This window comes from Pongo abelii, chromosome 17 (genome assembly GCF_028885655.2).
Source record: "Pongo abelii isolate AG06213 chromosome 17, NHGRI_mPonAbe1-v2.0_pri, whole genome shotgun sequence".
Classification (NCBI taxonomy): domain Eukaryota; kingdom Metazoa; phylum Chordata; class Mammalia; order Primates; family Hominidae; genus Pongo; species Pongo abelii.
Window position 1 is genome coordinate 94647857 of NC_072002.2, and position 15530 is coordinate 94663386.

At 57.6% G+C, this 15530-nt stretch overlaps 1 protein-coding gene across 8 annotated transcripts in view; it reads left to right on the forward strand.

Annotated features, from left to right (window-relative positions):
- Positions 1-15530, forward strand: part of NFATC1 (nuclear factor of activated T cells 1) — a 135413-nt gene that overhangs the window by 62670 nt on the left and 57213 nt on the right. For all 8 annotated transcript variants that reach the window (XM_024235818.3, XM_024235815.3, XM_063716968.1 and 5 more), the window contains 2 exons: positions 5238-5293; positions 11839-11971. In XM_024235818.3, the coding sequence (XP_024091586.1) occupies positions 5238-5293; positions 11839-11971 (189 nt within the window). The remainder of the gene's footprint in view (positions 1-5237; positions 5294-11838; positions 11972-15530) is intronic.

The window sequence follows — 15530 nt, forward strand, 5'->3', positions numbered from 1 at the left end:
ATGGGACCTTGACCGGTGTGGTTCCCGGGACTTCCACAAGCTCTGACAGGCACCTGGCCGTTGTTTTGGGAGGCTCCGCCTAGCAGCCACAGAGCTTAGCTGGCAGCTGGCAGGACACTTGCAAGGACACGGAACTGTCACGGAACCACCATGGCTTTGGGCTGCCACGGAACCACCGTGGCCTTGGCAGCTGCTGGTCCTATGCCAGGACACACACATTCACCATGGCGAGTGGAAGGTGCACGTGCCCAGGCAGAGGCCATGTCATCCAGGTGCAGGAAGCACCAGGCAAGGACCCTCCTGTCTGCCCAGGGAGCTGGGTCAGAGGAGTCCCCAGGCCTGAAGCCACTCCCTCCGGGCTCACCTTCAGGTTCCTTCAAGGCCAGGGGGAGGTTCACCACCCCAGGGTGTCGCAGAAGCCCCGAGGCCCCTGCAGGCCCCGATTTCCCCAGAGAGGCATCAGTGCCCGCTGGCCACCCTGCCCCTCTCCTCCTCCAGCTGCCCCTGCTCCTCGTTTTCCTCGTTTTCTTTCTCGCAGGCAGGGAGGAGGTGAGGGTCAGGGCCCTTGTAAGGCAGACCTAGTGGCACTGTCCCTTTCGGCCCTTGCTGTCCCTCTTCTGTCCCTTGTGGAAGGTCTCAGCCTGGGGCAGAGGAGCGGGCTGAGGAGGGAGGTGGAGTCCAGGTGGGTGGTGGGGTCTGTTTTAGTCATGCGGGATGTGGGCTGAGGGAGATGGACCCGGGGGATGGCTGCCTCTGTGGCATCTCCGTGGCGTGCCCTCTGAAGGGGCTGGATGAGCAAGGAGGACACAGCTGGGAATTCCCAGCTCCAGCGTCCGCGGCACGGGCAGCCTCCCTGTATGGAGCAGCTCAGCTGTCGCCTCCTGAAGATGTTGGATGCCAGCCCCGAAGGCAGCATTGCAATGACAAAACCTTCAGAGGTGTCCGGCCCAACAGTTTAAAGGCCAAATGCAGATCTTCCAGATTTGTGTTTTCAGGGAGGAGGTGACATTGCTGGGTGCCTGTGAGTGTGAACAGACATCACTGTCGCCACGTGCTCCAAGAGAGCAGAGTTGGGGCCGCCTTGTCACCACACAGCGTCTTTGGGAGCAGGGCAGGTGGCCGGGCTGAACCCCCAGGCTTCTCTGTTTGCTCCCAGAGACCACACAGGGAAGGCAAGGAGGGCAGCGCCCGGGGAAGAGACACCTGCCCGTCTCTTCTTCATGCCCTGAGGACGACTCAGTGGCCCGAGATGGCCCAGGACCCCTAGAATTGAGTGATGACCCCACAGTTCTCGTCAAGCCGCATTCTGGATAGTGCTGAGGGGGCTCTCAGACTCCCCCCGCCTGGGCCCCGCTGGTGTGGGGAGGCCACGCATCACGTCAGTCCCCACTGCAGGAGGAGGGGCTGGGCTTCTGGCTCGCCTCCCTTCTCTCCCTTCTCAGGCCTTTTGGGATCACACACGACAAACTCACCCATGATCATGTTGGCTAATTTCTTTTTTATATCACCTTTATCGAGATCTGATCTACACACCATTTAATTCACTCAAAGTGTATAATTCAGTGGGTTTTGGTGGCTTCACAGAATTACGTGGCCACCACCAATTTCAGAACATTTTCTTGTCCCCAGAAAGAAACCTTGCCCATGAGCGGCCACCCCTGCTCTCCCTTCCCCCACCCCAGCCCCAACAACCCCGATGCACCCTCGCTGTGGCCCCTCCTGGTCTGGCTGCTCCCTGCTGGCCTGCTGGGGAACCCCATCCTGCTGGCTGCGGTGCCTGGCAGCTTCCGTGGAGCGTGGCATCCTCCGTGTCCCCTCGTTGGTGTGTCGGGGTGTGGGGTCCTCAGGTCCCCTCGTTGGCACGGGTCGGGACATGGGGTCTTTCTGTGGCTGAGGGAAGCCCACCATGTGGCTGCCCACACCCGTCTGTTGATGGCGCTGGGCTACGTCCACCCTGTGGAGATGATCGTGGAAAAGCCGCCATGAACCTCAGTACGTGAGTCCTGTTGTAGACGCCTGCCTGTCTCCTGAGCGTATGCCTCAGTGTGAAAGGGCTGTGGGTCGCAGGGTGGCTCCGTGTGAGGCCCTGCAGACCAATGTGCAGCGCGGCCGGGTGGCTGTTTCCCCTCCAGAATCTCCTCTGGGGGCCAGGCTGGGACAGACTCCTGGGGGAGAGCCGGGGATGGATGATGGACGCCCCAGGGACGCTCGCTTCTGGGCATGAGGACGCTGCGGGGAGCAGGGCACAAGGATGCTGTGGGACCCAGGGCAGGAGGACGCCGTGGGGAGCAGGGCTCGAGGGCAGCGTGGGACCCAGGGACGCTGCTGCTTCCACCAGCGGCCCTCGTGGCTTTCTTTGTGGAAACAGTGGCTCAGCGTCAGCACCTGCGTGGGGGTGGCCCAGCTCCGGGCGGCGGGTCCTGGCCGGTCTGGGAGGCTCCTGGGCCCGCAGGCCTGCCTGTGTGGAAACCTCGCGGGTGTGGCAGGGAAGCCTCCCGATGACTCAGACTGCAGGGAATTCCCTAATGATCTGGAATATTTTTACTCCTGCACTCGGGCAGTTTCCTACTGAGGACTCGGAGCTCTGATAAGGCTGAACACAAAGGCCCTTTCAGGACCGGCTGCCTTCCTTCCTGCCAGGGGCTGAGTTTTGAACAGCGCGGGGGCTGGCGCTGCCCGCCTGGGCCTCCGCGGAGCTGGGAGCCACCATGGCGATGCTCTTGCTGGCGGGATGCGGCCCTGCGTCTCCTTTCCTGAGATGCGAGGTCATTTCCATCTTTCAACAGCCTCGGCGCTTTGTCTTGTTCTGGAAGCAATTGCTAGATAGATATTTCTGGCCGTGAATACATATTGCCTTTGAAAGACAATTACTTTATGATCCTTAAGCAGAAACAGAAAGCCTGCCCTCACCCTCACCCTGGTCGACCTGAAATGGCCACAGACGTCGGAGACCACGGGGAGAGGCCCCGCCTCCGAGAGGGGAGGCCACAGGCGCTGGCTCAGCCGGGGTCTTTGAGGACGGCAGGGATGTTTGTCGGTTCCCCACACTTTTAGGGGAAGTCTAAGCATATCTGCTCCCACCTGCGCAGGAATTGCAGGGTGCGGGCGCTCCCAGGTGTGCGATGGAGGCTCCTCCATGGCAGCTGCTGAGCTGGGCCTGGCTGGCCACGCAGACGTGGCTTCCCTTGGGGCCGCTCCGGCAAGGATGGTTCCCCACAGGCCCACGAGGCACGGGTGGGAAAAGATGCCTCCATGCCGTCGTTCCGTTTGCTTTTCATGGACTCACCGCTGCAGGGCAGCCGCCTGGAGGAGGCCATGGGGGAGACGGCTGGAGTCCCTCTCCCTTCTCGGGACATAAAGAGAGGAACAGGCTGTGTTGGCCTCGGCTGCAAAAATGGCGTCCCCTCGGGGTGTCATTAAACGGGACGTCCTGGCCCTGTGTGCGCCTCAGTGTCCCTTCTGCTCAGCACAGTCACTGAACCTCCCTCCCCTTGCCGGCACCAAAGGCCTCCACAGCCTCAGGGAAATTCCTAGGGAAGCCGAAGCTGTGACTCTCAGCTTCTCGGGCTGGGCAGAGAGCAAACTATAGCCTGATGTGCCCAGGAGCTTCAGAGGACCACAGCCTCTTGTGGGGTATGGACGGGGCCTCACCCCAAAGGTGGGCTTTGTCATAAGAAAACTTCAAAAGTCGCTTTTAAAAGGTGCCAAACAATCAGAAGACTTAGTTGCACACAGTGATTTGGATTTTTATGAAGTGGGGGTGGAGGGGCTTCTGAGCGGCACATCTGGGCTGGGGGCTTCTGGGAATCCACTGGCACCAGCACCTGTGCTGGAATGAAAACGCCTCTTTTTCCCAGCTCCTGAGCTTTCCAGAGCCTGGAGGACTTGCTGCTTCATGAAACTCAGATGCCTTCAAGCGCAACTGAGTGTATTTTTTAGTTTCCTGTTATTTTTTTCCTAGAGGAGAGATGGATGCCAGGCTCTATCGAGTGGGTTCATCTGGTGGGTAATTTGCGTGGGGACCTTGGGCCTCCCGGGCTGGCGTGGCCGGGGCTCGGCTGGGCGGCTCTGGGGTCCTGTGTGACTCACATTTCCTCTCCACCCTCCACCCAGGCAGCAGCCCGGCACTGTAACAGAGAGAAAGGAGATTTTGTCTGATTTATCAGTAATTGAGGGTTTGTAGCAGACACACATTTTCTTCTTTGGAGACAGAGCATAAGGATAAACTTAAGTGTGTATACCTGTAACTGTTCATTTTGGGAACAGACTTTATTTTGGAGAAGATAAAAGACAGGAAGAGACTCTGTAGGAGATTGACATCTGTTAATTTGAGATAATTGCCCCAAACTCAGCCCATCTGAGGGGCCAGGCTGTGCACACACCCAGGCTGTGGTGGGGCCGCCTTGGTCCGTGTGCGCATGGAGCCCCCACTCTGCCAGGCGTGGAGCAGAGAGAACAACGCGTCCTTTCACTACACCTCTGGGAGCCTTTTTATTTTTTAAAAACATGCAAATGGCCACTGGGGAAAGGCTAAAAATACCTCGTGTTTTGCATTTCTGTCTCCTGATGGGCAAGAAGTTGTCAGAGGAAGGTTCTTCTCATTTACCCAGTGGTTCCTTTGCACAGAGGCAGGGCCAGCGGCCAGGCCCTCATCCACCAGAGTAGACCCCAGCACAAGCAGGCGTCGCACCCTGGCATGGAGCCCCTGGCCCCCCGTCACCACTCTCACATCTCTTGCATCCCTGGGAGGCTGGGCTGGGGACTGCAGAGCTGGGCCCTAGGTCCACACACAGACGCCCTGCACACGCTCTGCTGATGGGGTACCTGCTCCCCTTCACACCTGCTCTCCCTGAAGAGGACGAGGGCATAGAGACCCTCCCGTGACCTATCCTGAGGCTGTGAGAGGCCAGCAGATGCAGGGCCAGGACGGATTCCTGAGGATGCCCCTGCCCTGTAGTCCCTCCCACCCCGGGCTGGGGTCAGAACAAGCCCTGAGCCGTGTGTCCTTCAGCTTCCCCAAGCTACCAGGGCAACTTTGGTGTTGAGCTCGGGGCCCTGCCGGAGCATGTGGCTCCTGAGGTGCTGCCCTCGACAAAGCGCTGGGATGGGCCTACGTGGGTCTCCTGGGATAAGCCGCCCTCCTGGCTCAGGGCCCTGGGTCTGGATCACGCGGGGGCGTTTGGGGAGGGGCTCCCCAGCACACAAAGTCACCGGCGTTTCCTGCTCCTTTCTTCCAGATGGCCACCACGTCTGGGAGACGGAAGCGAAAACCGACCGGGACCTGTGCAAGCCGGTGAGTGCCTTTGGCGCAGCTGGAGCTACTGTGGGTCCCCAGGGCTTGGGAGGCTGGGGTTCCTGTTTGTTAAAATGAAACAAATAAAAATAGTGCATAGAGTAACAGAACGAGTAACAAACAGGATTGCCAAGTACTTGCCAAAGCACCGTGTGCTGTCACCCAACGTGTCAGGGTCACGTCAGAGCCCTGGCGGCCGGGGACAGTGCTGGACAGGCCGAGGGCCACCTCACACACCTGGGCGCTGAGACAGCCCAGGGAAGGTCGTCTCACACGGACCCTCCCGCCCTTTGCTGTCCCCTTGCTGTCACCGTCACCTGGCACAGAGCGGGCTCCTGGGAGTCAGTGCTGTGCTGAGTTCCCGGGGGGTGGCCAGCACCTGCCCAGACCCACTCGCAGCACCGAGGGCAGGGCTCTGCGGCATCCCTAGCGGGGACTCCTCACCCCATCTTCCGAGGCCACCAATCGCGCCGACCTCCCCTGTGATGGTGTCCCAGGCACAAGAGCCTGGGCGTGGCTCCCGGACTCGCGATTGGCCACAGCCTGTTAGCGGGCGGTGCACATGTGCGGGGTCGTGGCAGACACGTGGCCGGGTCACACTTCTGCTGTCACCAGGCCGTTTCCAGCTCTCCCAGTCACCTGCCACAGCTTCCCTGGCACCACGTGCATGCAGCGGGTGCCTGAGGATAATGACTGTCCTCGGATTGGAGATGACCTTTTGTCTGGATGGCTGTAGCTGCTCCCACATCTCCAGCACGGCACCGGCTGCTGCGTGCGTCTCTCCCATCCCTGCGCTTGTGACCCATGTGCTCATGTTTGAAGTGGTTTCTTGGAGGCAACATCTTCTTGGGTGGTGTCTTGGATCCTCTCTGACGCTGTCTTGTAATTGGCACATGGAGACCCTTGATGTTTACGTCTTTGGTTTTGTTTGTTTGTTTTTGTTTTTTTGAAACAGTTTCGCTCTCGTTGCCCAGGCTGGAGTGCAGTGGCGTGATCTTGGCTCACTGCAACCTCCACCTCCCGAGTAGCTGGGATTACAGGCATGTACCACCACACCCGGCTAATTTTGTAATTTTAGTAGAGATGGGGTTTTGCCACGTTGGCCAGGCAGGTCTCAAACTCCCAACCTCAGGTGATCCACCCACCTCGGCCTCCCAAAGTGCTGGGATTACAGGCGTGAGCCACCGTGCCCGGCCTGATGTTTACTTATTATTGATACAGTTGGATTGATCCCTATATTGGATTTTTTGAATGTTCTATTTAGTCCTATAAAAGCTGTAGAAATCTCTAGGCCATCATAAGATGCCACATGGCTCACAAGGGAGTTTTAAAGACATGAACATGCTTCTTAGCTCAGCAGTGTGTGTCCCTGCGGGTCGGGGAAGTCTTGTGCACCCCACTCAGTGTGTGCAGGTGGAAGCTGATCCATTCAGAAACCTCAGGGAAGAGCCCATCTCAGGCGGCTGGAGGCAGGTGGACAGGACACTGAGGAGGGGCTTTTGGGCGGCTGGAGGCAGGTGGACAGACACCAGGGAGGGGCCTTTGGGCGGCTGGAGGCAGGTGGACAGGACACCGGGGAGGAGTCTTGAGGTCGTCTTCTGTTGGTGGGACGGTTGGTGGCCTCCATGGAGAGCGGTGCTGGCACCTTCACTCCCTGTCCCGAGAGGCGGCTCTGTCAGAAAGCAGCGTCTTCCACCCTGCGACTTCAGCGCCCTTCCCCCAAGGACCCATCCCCTTCCCAGAACCTTTTCCAAGTGCTTATCAGATGGAAAAGGTTCCTCCCTGGCCCTGGGTGAAGTGAGCTCACCTGCACCTTCAGTGGTGCTCAGGCCTCCACTGAAGCTCTTGGCACTCACAGGGCTCCAGTTCAATGCTGTCGCTTTTCTTGCCTTCACCTGAGAAGCCCCTCAAGGAAAGCTGGAGGCCCTGGGGCAGGCCAGCCTTCAGAGGAAGGAGTCCCGGCCTACACGGCCCGTTGTCTGCAGAGCCAGCGAGTCAGGGTGCTCAGAAGGGTCCTGGGAACGGCTGGCCACAGGCAGAGGCAGCCGGAGCTGCTGTATCAGCCTCTCCTCCCCGCAGCCCGTTCCCGTGTCCATGCCGGCCTCTCCTCCCTGCAGCCCGTTCCCGTGTCCATGCCGGCCCCTCCTCCCCGCAGCCCGTTCCCGTATCCATACCGGCCCCTCCTCCCTGCAGCCCGTTCCCGTGTCCATGCCGGCCCCTCCTCCCCGCAGCCCGTTCCCGTGTCCATACCAGCCCCTCCTCCCCGCAGCCCGTTCCCGCGTCCATACCGGCCCCTCCTCCCCGCAGCCCGTTCCCGTGTCCATGCCGGCCCCTCCTCCCCGCAGCCCGTTCCCGTGTCCATACCGGCCCCTCCTCCCCGCAGCCCGTTCCCGTGTCCATGCCGGCCCCTCCTTCCCGCAGCCCGTTCCCGTGTCCATACCGGCCCCTCCTTCCCGCAGCCCGTTCCCGTGTCCATGCCGGCCTCTCCTCCCCGCAGCCCGTTCCCGTGTCCATACCGTCCTCTCCTCCCCGCAGCCCGTTCCCGTGTCCATACCGTCCTCTCCTCCCCGCAGCCCGTTCCCGTGTCCATACCGTCCTCTCCTCCCCGCAGCCCGTTCCCGTGTCCATGCCGGCCTCTCCTCCCCACGGCCGTTTCCTGTGCCCAGAAGGTCTGTGGCTCCCCACTGGCCGGGCATTTGCAACTGCCCAGGGGGCTGGCAGCCTTCGTTCATGGGGTCATTGCCAGGCCTCCCCACCTACTGGGTGTCTGATTCGTTCCTTCCCACTGGGCTGCCCTTGCTCTGCTGTGCGTCTGTGCTGGGTACACTGACACCTGGCTCTCCGTCCCTCTGCCTGCGGGCAGTGTACCCTGGTGCCTGGCCTCGTGCTGCCACCCTCCCTAGCTCTGGCTCTGTCGGGGTCTTCACAGGCTTCGCCAGCCCCGCACATACATGCAGGTTGCGGGATGCAGGATGTCGGATGCAGGATGTGGGATGCGCAATGCCAGAGCTGGGCTGCCCATCCGCTGGCCTGCCCTGTCCCCCTAGGCAGGGAGAGCAGCCAGGAGGAGCCGTGAGCCTTTCCGCATTGAAAACAATCCCAGCCAAGCCGACATTACATTCTCTGTGATGTTCTGTTTTACTTTTGACACTGGCATATTTCAAAGGAAGCTTAACAGCTGTATGTTTTAAAAGAAACTTAAGAGCACATGTGAAAAATTATGTACTTCAAGTTTACTGGTTGTTTTTTGTTTGTTTGTGTTTTGTTTTTTTGAGACAGTCTCGCTCTGTCACCCAGATTGGAGTGCAGTGGCTCAATCTCAGCTCATTGCAGCCTCCGCATCCCAGGTTCAAGCGATTCTCATGCCTCAGTCTCCCAAGTATCTAGGACTACAGGCGCCGGCCACTATGCCTGGCTAATGTTTTTGTATTTTTTTTTAGTAGAGACAGGGTTTCACCATGTTGTCCAGGCTGGTCTTGAACTCCTGACCGCAGGTGATCCGCCCACCTCGGCCTCCCAAAGTGCTGGGATTACAGGTGTGAGCCACTGTGCCCAGCCTACTGTTTCATTTTTAATCTCTTAAATGGAGCTTGCTTTAATATATATTTTTTCTCATCATAAAGGAACTTCATACTCATCGTGGACATTTGGACAATATGAAAAAGGAAATAAAACCTAGTGTAGTCTCACCAACTGAGACATAACCACTGCTGGCATTGAGCATGCATCCTGCTCCATTTGCTGCTGTGTGTGTGGATGTTCACGCAGACACACACACACACACACACACACACACTACATTATATTGTGTATATATGTGTTTCTCTGTGTGTGTGTGTGTGTGTATATATATATATATATTTTTTTTTTTTTTGAGACAGGGTCTTGCTGTGTCATCCAAGCTGGAGTCCAGTGGCTTGATCATGCCTCACTGCAGCCTCGACCTCCCAGGCTGAAGCAATTCTCATGCCTCAGCCTCGCCAGTAGCTGGGGACACAGGTGTGCCCTATTCTGGCCAGCTAATTTTTAAATTTTTGTAGAGATGGGGCCTCGCGGTGTTGCCCAGGCTGGTCCTGAACTCCTGGGCTCAAGCAATCCTCCCAGCTGGGCCTCCCAAAGTGTTGGGATGACAGGTGTGAGCCACCGTGCCCGCCTGTGCATATTTGGAAACAAAATGGGATGTACTGTGTCTACGGTTTTTGTACTTTCTATAAGTAAGTGTATGAGCTTCATCTCAACAGTGGAGTTTAAAGCAGGTTGCGTAGGTGCTGGTGCCGTTTGGAGCCCGTATTTTTTCCGGTACGGACGAGTTTCCCTTTCCCTTCCTGTTCTTCCGTGTTTCTTCTTTATCGCTTCCTTCTCTGTGTATTTAAGTGGCAGTGCTCCCACAGAGATAGTATTTTTGTCATATAATTTGTCTATTTAGAGAGTTGAAGTGGGTTGGCCTGTGCCCACATCAACACAGGCCCTTCCAGTCAGGTAGGACCTAGGAAAACTGGCATGCACCGTCCAGCCTGCCCCACAGGGTCCCGCCTCCGCCCATCCAGCCTGCCTCACGGGGTCCCCGCCTCCACCCATCCAGCCTGCCTCACGGGGTCCCTGCCTCCACCCCAGTCTGGCCCACAGGGTCCCGCCTCCACCCATCCAGCCTGTCCTACAGGGTCCCTGCCTCCACCCCAGCCTGTCCCGTGGGGTCCCCGTCTCCCCACTCCTCTCGCAGCTGCCTGTGAGTGCCTCCCGGCCCATTATTATTTCAGTCTCGGCTTCCGTGAGACGTTTCCTTCTTGTCTCTTCCCTCAGCTGCTTCTGCTCTAAAGACCCTCCTGGTGTAGCTGCTGACTCCATCGCAGCTGCCCTGAGCGCTGCTGAATTCAGAAAACAGCCTTGGAGGAAACGTCTCTTTATCCCCCGTACAAATGCTGAGACAGGCTCTGGGCGGCCAGAGCTTCCCGGGTCAGCCCAGGAGATGGCCCAGACCCACAGTGCTCTTGGGGCAGCCCAGGCCCCGCCCACTGACAGCACTCATGGCCCCTCCAGCGGCAGTTTCAGCTCTCCTGGGGCAGCTCTGATGCGGGGCAAAGGCAGGAAGACGCCCATGTGCCATGGCTTCTGCTTCTTCCCAATGAACTGCAGTTAATGAAACAACACAGACCTGCTGCCAGGAGAAAGTGTGGCCCCCGGGCACAGGGCCCCATTGTGGGGGTGGTGCAGGGAGGGCATGGCCCCTCTGCATCGGTGTCTGGGCCTCAGCTGTTTCATTATTTGTAAATGAAAGAACCTGGACCTCAAGTTGTCTTCAGTTTTCTGTCTTTAACACTCTTAAGATTTTGTTGTTAACGTGGTTCAATCAATTTGGCTAATAAGTTAGGTGCTGAGCTATAGTTAATTATTTTAACAAAAAAAGTAATACAATGGATTTTTCTCCTGCTTGTTAAACTAAGTCATACGATTATAAAAATGAAACTTTATAGATGCGACTCCTGCCAACCCTCTCCCCAGATACCAAGTGCTGCCCTCGGCAGGGATGCCTGCATCACCCCAGTCATTTAGGGTCATTAAGGGGCCCGAGTAACACTGGGGCCTGAGCACGCGGTCGGGGTCTCCGTGTCCCAGCCCTCCACCCAGCCCCGACCTCTGCGAACAGCGCCACACACCCCATGGCTTGTGTTTCATGTGTATACTTGAAAGAGCGTGAGTTTTGTAAACATGCTGCTGGCTCTTACATTAAAAACATGAAAAGGTAACGGCAGCCTCCACACGCCGCCCTCTGCCGTCTGTGCCTCCGTGCCCTTGGCTGTTCCCACCCCGGGGTCTGCGGCGGTCAGGGCCTGCTTCCTCTTCCTCAGTTGGAGTGAATTTGGGGTCTGACTGAGGGCCTCAGCCATCGTCAAATGTGACCAACACAGGCCCTCCCCAGAGACCACATCTCCAGGAAGCACCTGCTCCTCCGGGTTTCACTGCAGTCACCTGAGCAGGTGCTGGGCCACCGAGTACTTCATCACACAGCGGCTGGCGGCAGGGCCTTGGGTCGTTTTCTGAAGGTCACCAACCCTTTGGCATCGGAGCAGGCAGAGCCTTTTGCATCCCCGCCAGGCCCCTTGCCCAGGTGGCCCCGGGCAACCTCCAGCCTCAGGCACCCGGTCCCAGTTCTGTTTACAGCTTCTCTTTTCCTGGCTTCTTTCCCCGTATTGACAAGATTTCAGTCTTAGGTTGGTCTTGTCTGCTTTGCTGCTCTGAGGAAGCCTCTCGGCTCCTAGGTGTGCAAGAAGCCAAGGGCAGCCCCTTCCCTGTGAGCATGCGTGTCCACACGCGTGTGCAGGTGGCACAGAGCGTCCAGGGCTGTCCTCGGCTGCTTCTGGACTGCCCAGGTGGCCGGTCAGGAGTTTACTGTCACAGCAGCCCTGTGCTGCCATGGAAATGCGGGGTTGCCGTGTGGCCGCCGTGGTGCCGCCGTGGAAACGCAGGGTTGCTGTGTGGCCACTGTGGCGCGGCAGCCGTCACCTGCCCGGTGCTAATTGTGCCTCCTGTGTGCCCTTCTCCTCTAGAATTCTCTGGTGGTTGAGATCCCGCCGTTTCGGAATCAGAGGATAACCAGCCCCGTTCACGTCAGTTTCTACGTCTGCAACGGGAAGAGAAAGCGAAGCCAGTACCAGCGTTTCACCTACCTTCCCGCCAACGGTAACGCCATCTTTCTAACCGTAAGCCGTGAACATGAGCGCGTGGGGTGCTTTTTCTAAAGACGCAGAAACGACGTCGCCGTAAAGCAGCGTGGCGTGTTGCACGTTTAACTGTGTGATGTCCCGTTAGTGAGACCAAGCCATCGATGCCCCGAAAAGGAAAGGAAAAGGGAAGCTTCGGATGCATTTTCCTTGATCCCTGTTGGGGGTGGGGGGTGGGGGTTGCATACTCAGATAGTCATGGTTATTTTGCTTCTTGCGAATGTATAACAGCCAAGGGGAAAACATGGCTCTTCTGCTCCAAAAAACTGAGGGGGTCCTGGTGTGCATTTGCATCCTAAAGCTGCTTAAGGTGAAAAGGCAAATAGGTATAGGTATTTTGCAGGCACCTTTAGGAATAAACTTTGCTTTTAAGCCTATAGTCCTGATGTGGTCTTTAAGGATGGTGAACGAGCTTTGTGCTGGGCGGACGTCCCCGAGATACTTCTCCAGGGGTAACTTCATCTCCTGGGACCACGGACATCCAGGCTGGGGCACCTTCTCCTCAACCTGTCTGCCCCTTACCCACAGTGGGAATGGCTCCTTTTCACTCATAAAAAAAAATCATCTTACCTTTTAACCTTTAGAGTGTTTTCTTAAAGAAAATACCATCCAGTTTGTTTTTTCAGTCCCTGAACCAGTAGAAGAGAAAGGTGTCCCCCACGCCATCCTGGGCTTCCTTTGTGGGTACTGGCCACTCCCCCCAGTTCGGAGAGGACAGAGTTAGCTGTCATCCTGAATTTTACTGTATTTTGGGTAAGCTTAGCTAACATCAACAATCTTTTTATATTGCTTTTTTTCTAAAAACTGCAGAGATTCCTATCATCTGAGAGGGAAATTACACACTGGGAGCTAATTGCAAAAGCAGCCGCGTTCTCTTAGTAAAATCAGGGTGTTTTTGAAGGTTTCCATTTTCTCTGAATGTAAACAGCATTTGTAATAGACCAGATCCTAAGAAAGCCCTTGAATCCCCACGTTCACACCAAACTGTTGGGACTCCCTGTTTTATCAGGCAAGCTCTAGAAATGCCTCTCAAGATGTGGAAAATGGGGTTTTGCTGTAAAGTCGCTGTACCCTGAGAGTGTCTGTGAGACAGAGCTGTAGGGATGACGTGCAGCCCCCAGCCCAGCCCTCGCGGGGAAGAGCCTCACGCTCAGTGACCGCCAGGATTGTGGGGAGGGCCTCACGCTCTGTGACCCCCGGGATTGTGGGGAAGAGCCTCATGCTCTAGGACCCCCGGGATTGTGGGGAAGAGCCTCACGCTCTGGGACCCCTGGGATTGTGGGGAAGGGCCTCACGCTCTGGACCCCACTGGGGTTTACGTGGTCTGTGCCGCCCACACTTAGTGAGCCCAACCCATTCTTGGAACAAAGTACAATATATCTTACAGAAGAAAATATTTCATCTTTTTCTGAAAATATAATGATTGTGTCCTAATTAAACTTCAAGCATGGTTGACCAGAAATTGAATGTTTTAAAGAAAACCTAGGCCTTACAAAGAAGGATTGCTTTCCAGAGCAGTGCATTAATTTTTTTCTTATTTGCTCGGCATGCGGCAGTCCCCACCGTGGGTTTGAGCAGCACTGAGTTTAGCACAGATCACGCATCTCAGAGGCAGAAGGGGCGTGCGGGGAGCGTGCCTGCCCTCCACAGGCGGGAGGTGGAGGCCCCCAGGACCGTGGCCACAGCATGAAGCCGGTGGGGTTGAGCCGCTCCTGCTACCTCCCGTCCACACCCCACCCGGCAGCCGGCCGTCCTGTCCTACCAGCCGCACTCCTGCCTCGGTCGGCCCCGGTTCCCTTCTCAGCTCTGTGCCCAGCGTGGACATCTCTCCTGGACCCCCTGCCCAGTGTCCCGGCTGCACCCTCCACCCCACATCTGCCCCAGCATGGCTCAACGCAGGCCAGGTTCCCTAGGCTCGCCCTGGGCACCAGCCTTCGCCCGTCTTCCCTCTCTTTGCCTCCGTCGTCTCTTCTCTCCTGGATGTAGCACCATGGTCCCTGGGTGACCATCCCAGGTCCCCACAAGCACACCGACCAGCCCCACCAGCCCCCAGGGGCTCCCCGGCTCCCTGTCACCCCACCTGGTCCTGGGGGCTGCGACCGCAACCTGCACCAGACTGTGAGCCCCTCAGGCAGAGCCCCCAGGCTGCCGCAGGGCGAGATCCCCAGTGTTGACACTGGGCCTACCTCGAGGCCACTGTCAGTGTGGTTCTTAAATAAATAAATGAATGAATGGAAACCAGCACCCAGGTATCCGTGTTCCGTCCCGCGTCCCCGCTGCACTTCCTGCCTCTGCAACCCCGGCTGGGTCTGAGGACGCCGAGGCCACTCCAGGACCTGCGTCCTCTGTGCTGTGCATCTGTGTCTTGAGGCCCAGCTCAGACGGCTTCTGCCACATGGTCCAAGAGATAGTTGCCAGCTCTGCTTCCGCAGACCCTGGAGGTGGAGGCAGGACGGGTGGGTGTGGGTGGAAGACAGCTGGGTAGCAAGCACCGGCCTGACTCAAAGCTGCTCTTGGCTTTTTCCCTTTTCTATACCGTCGTCATGGGGTCGTTAGCAGTCTAGCTTTCCGCTGTGCCGATGAGCTTCGGGTCTGCATGCCCAGGGGTCACGGCAGTGAGGGGCGGACTCCTAGGGTCGTGAAATGTGCTGTTGAAATGCACAAGGTGACAACAGTGAACCCACTTACACTCCAGCTGTGGAATTCATTTCACGTACATGTTTGTAAAGTCAAGTCTCACTGTAGGTTTTCCTTCAAAATTGCCGTCCCCACAGGCAGCACAGGGAGGCCCCTCCGAGAGCTCCAAGCGTTTGGAATCCAGGTGCCCGAGGTGTCCGGTGCTTGTGGGGGGTGGGTTGGGGACACGCCTTGGCCACCAGCCGCCCGCACTCCTCATCTCAGCGCCGAAGGCGTCCTCTGATGACTCGGCTGAAGATGAGCTCAGTCCGCAGCCCCTGTCCCGGCCCCGCCTCCCGTCTTCAGGGGGCCTCACGTCTCTCCTTTCGAGTCAGAAGGTCGCAGTGGTCAGCCTCTGGGAATCAGGCATCTGAGTGCAGGGGGCCCCCGGGCTCAGGTGGGGCTAACGCCTTTGGCTGATGGTCTGTGATGGGGCCCAGAGGGAGAGTTCCCTTCACCCTCCCTGAGGGGGCAGGCGTTAAATGGGAGAAGTTCCCAGCAGAATGTATGAGCCCCATGAAAGGAGCGGGCATAGCCCTCGGGGAGTCCTGCTGGCTGCCCCTCCTGACATCCCGGGGTGCTGCCCGGTGAGGAAAGTGAAAACGTTGTCTGCAGTTAAAGGGGCTGGAACACACGTGCCCACAGAGAGGCTTCCTGAGTGGCTTGTCTGTCACTGTTTTTGTTTAACTGCGCCTGAATGTAATCTCCCAGAAGGCGCGTTAGGAGGGCTGAGGGATGATTTGGTGCCAGGAAGGTTGGCAGTTCCGAGAGGTTATTCCAGCACGTCAGCATTAAAGGAGAGAGGCGAACCTGGAACGTGGGGACCCTACCAGGTCTGGTTA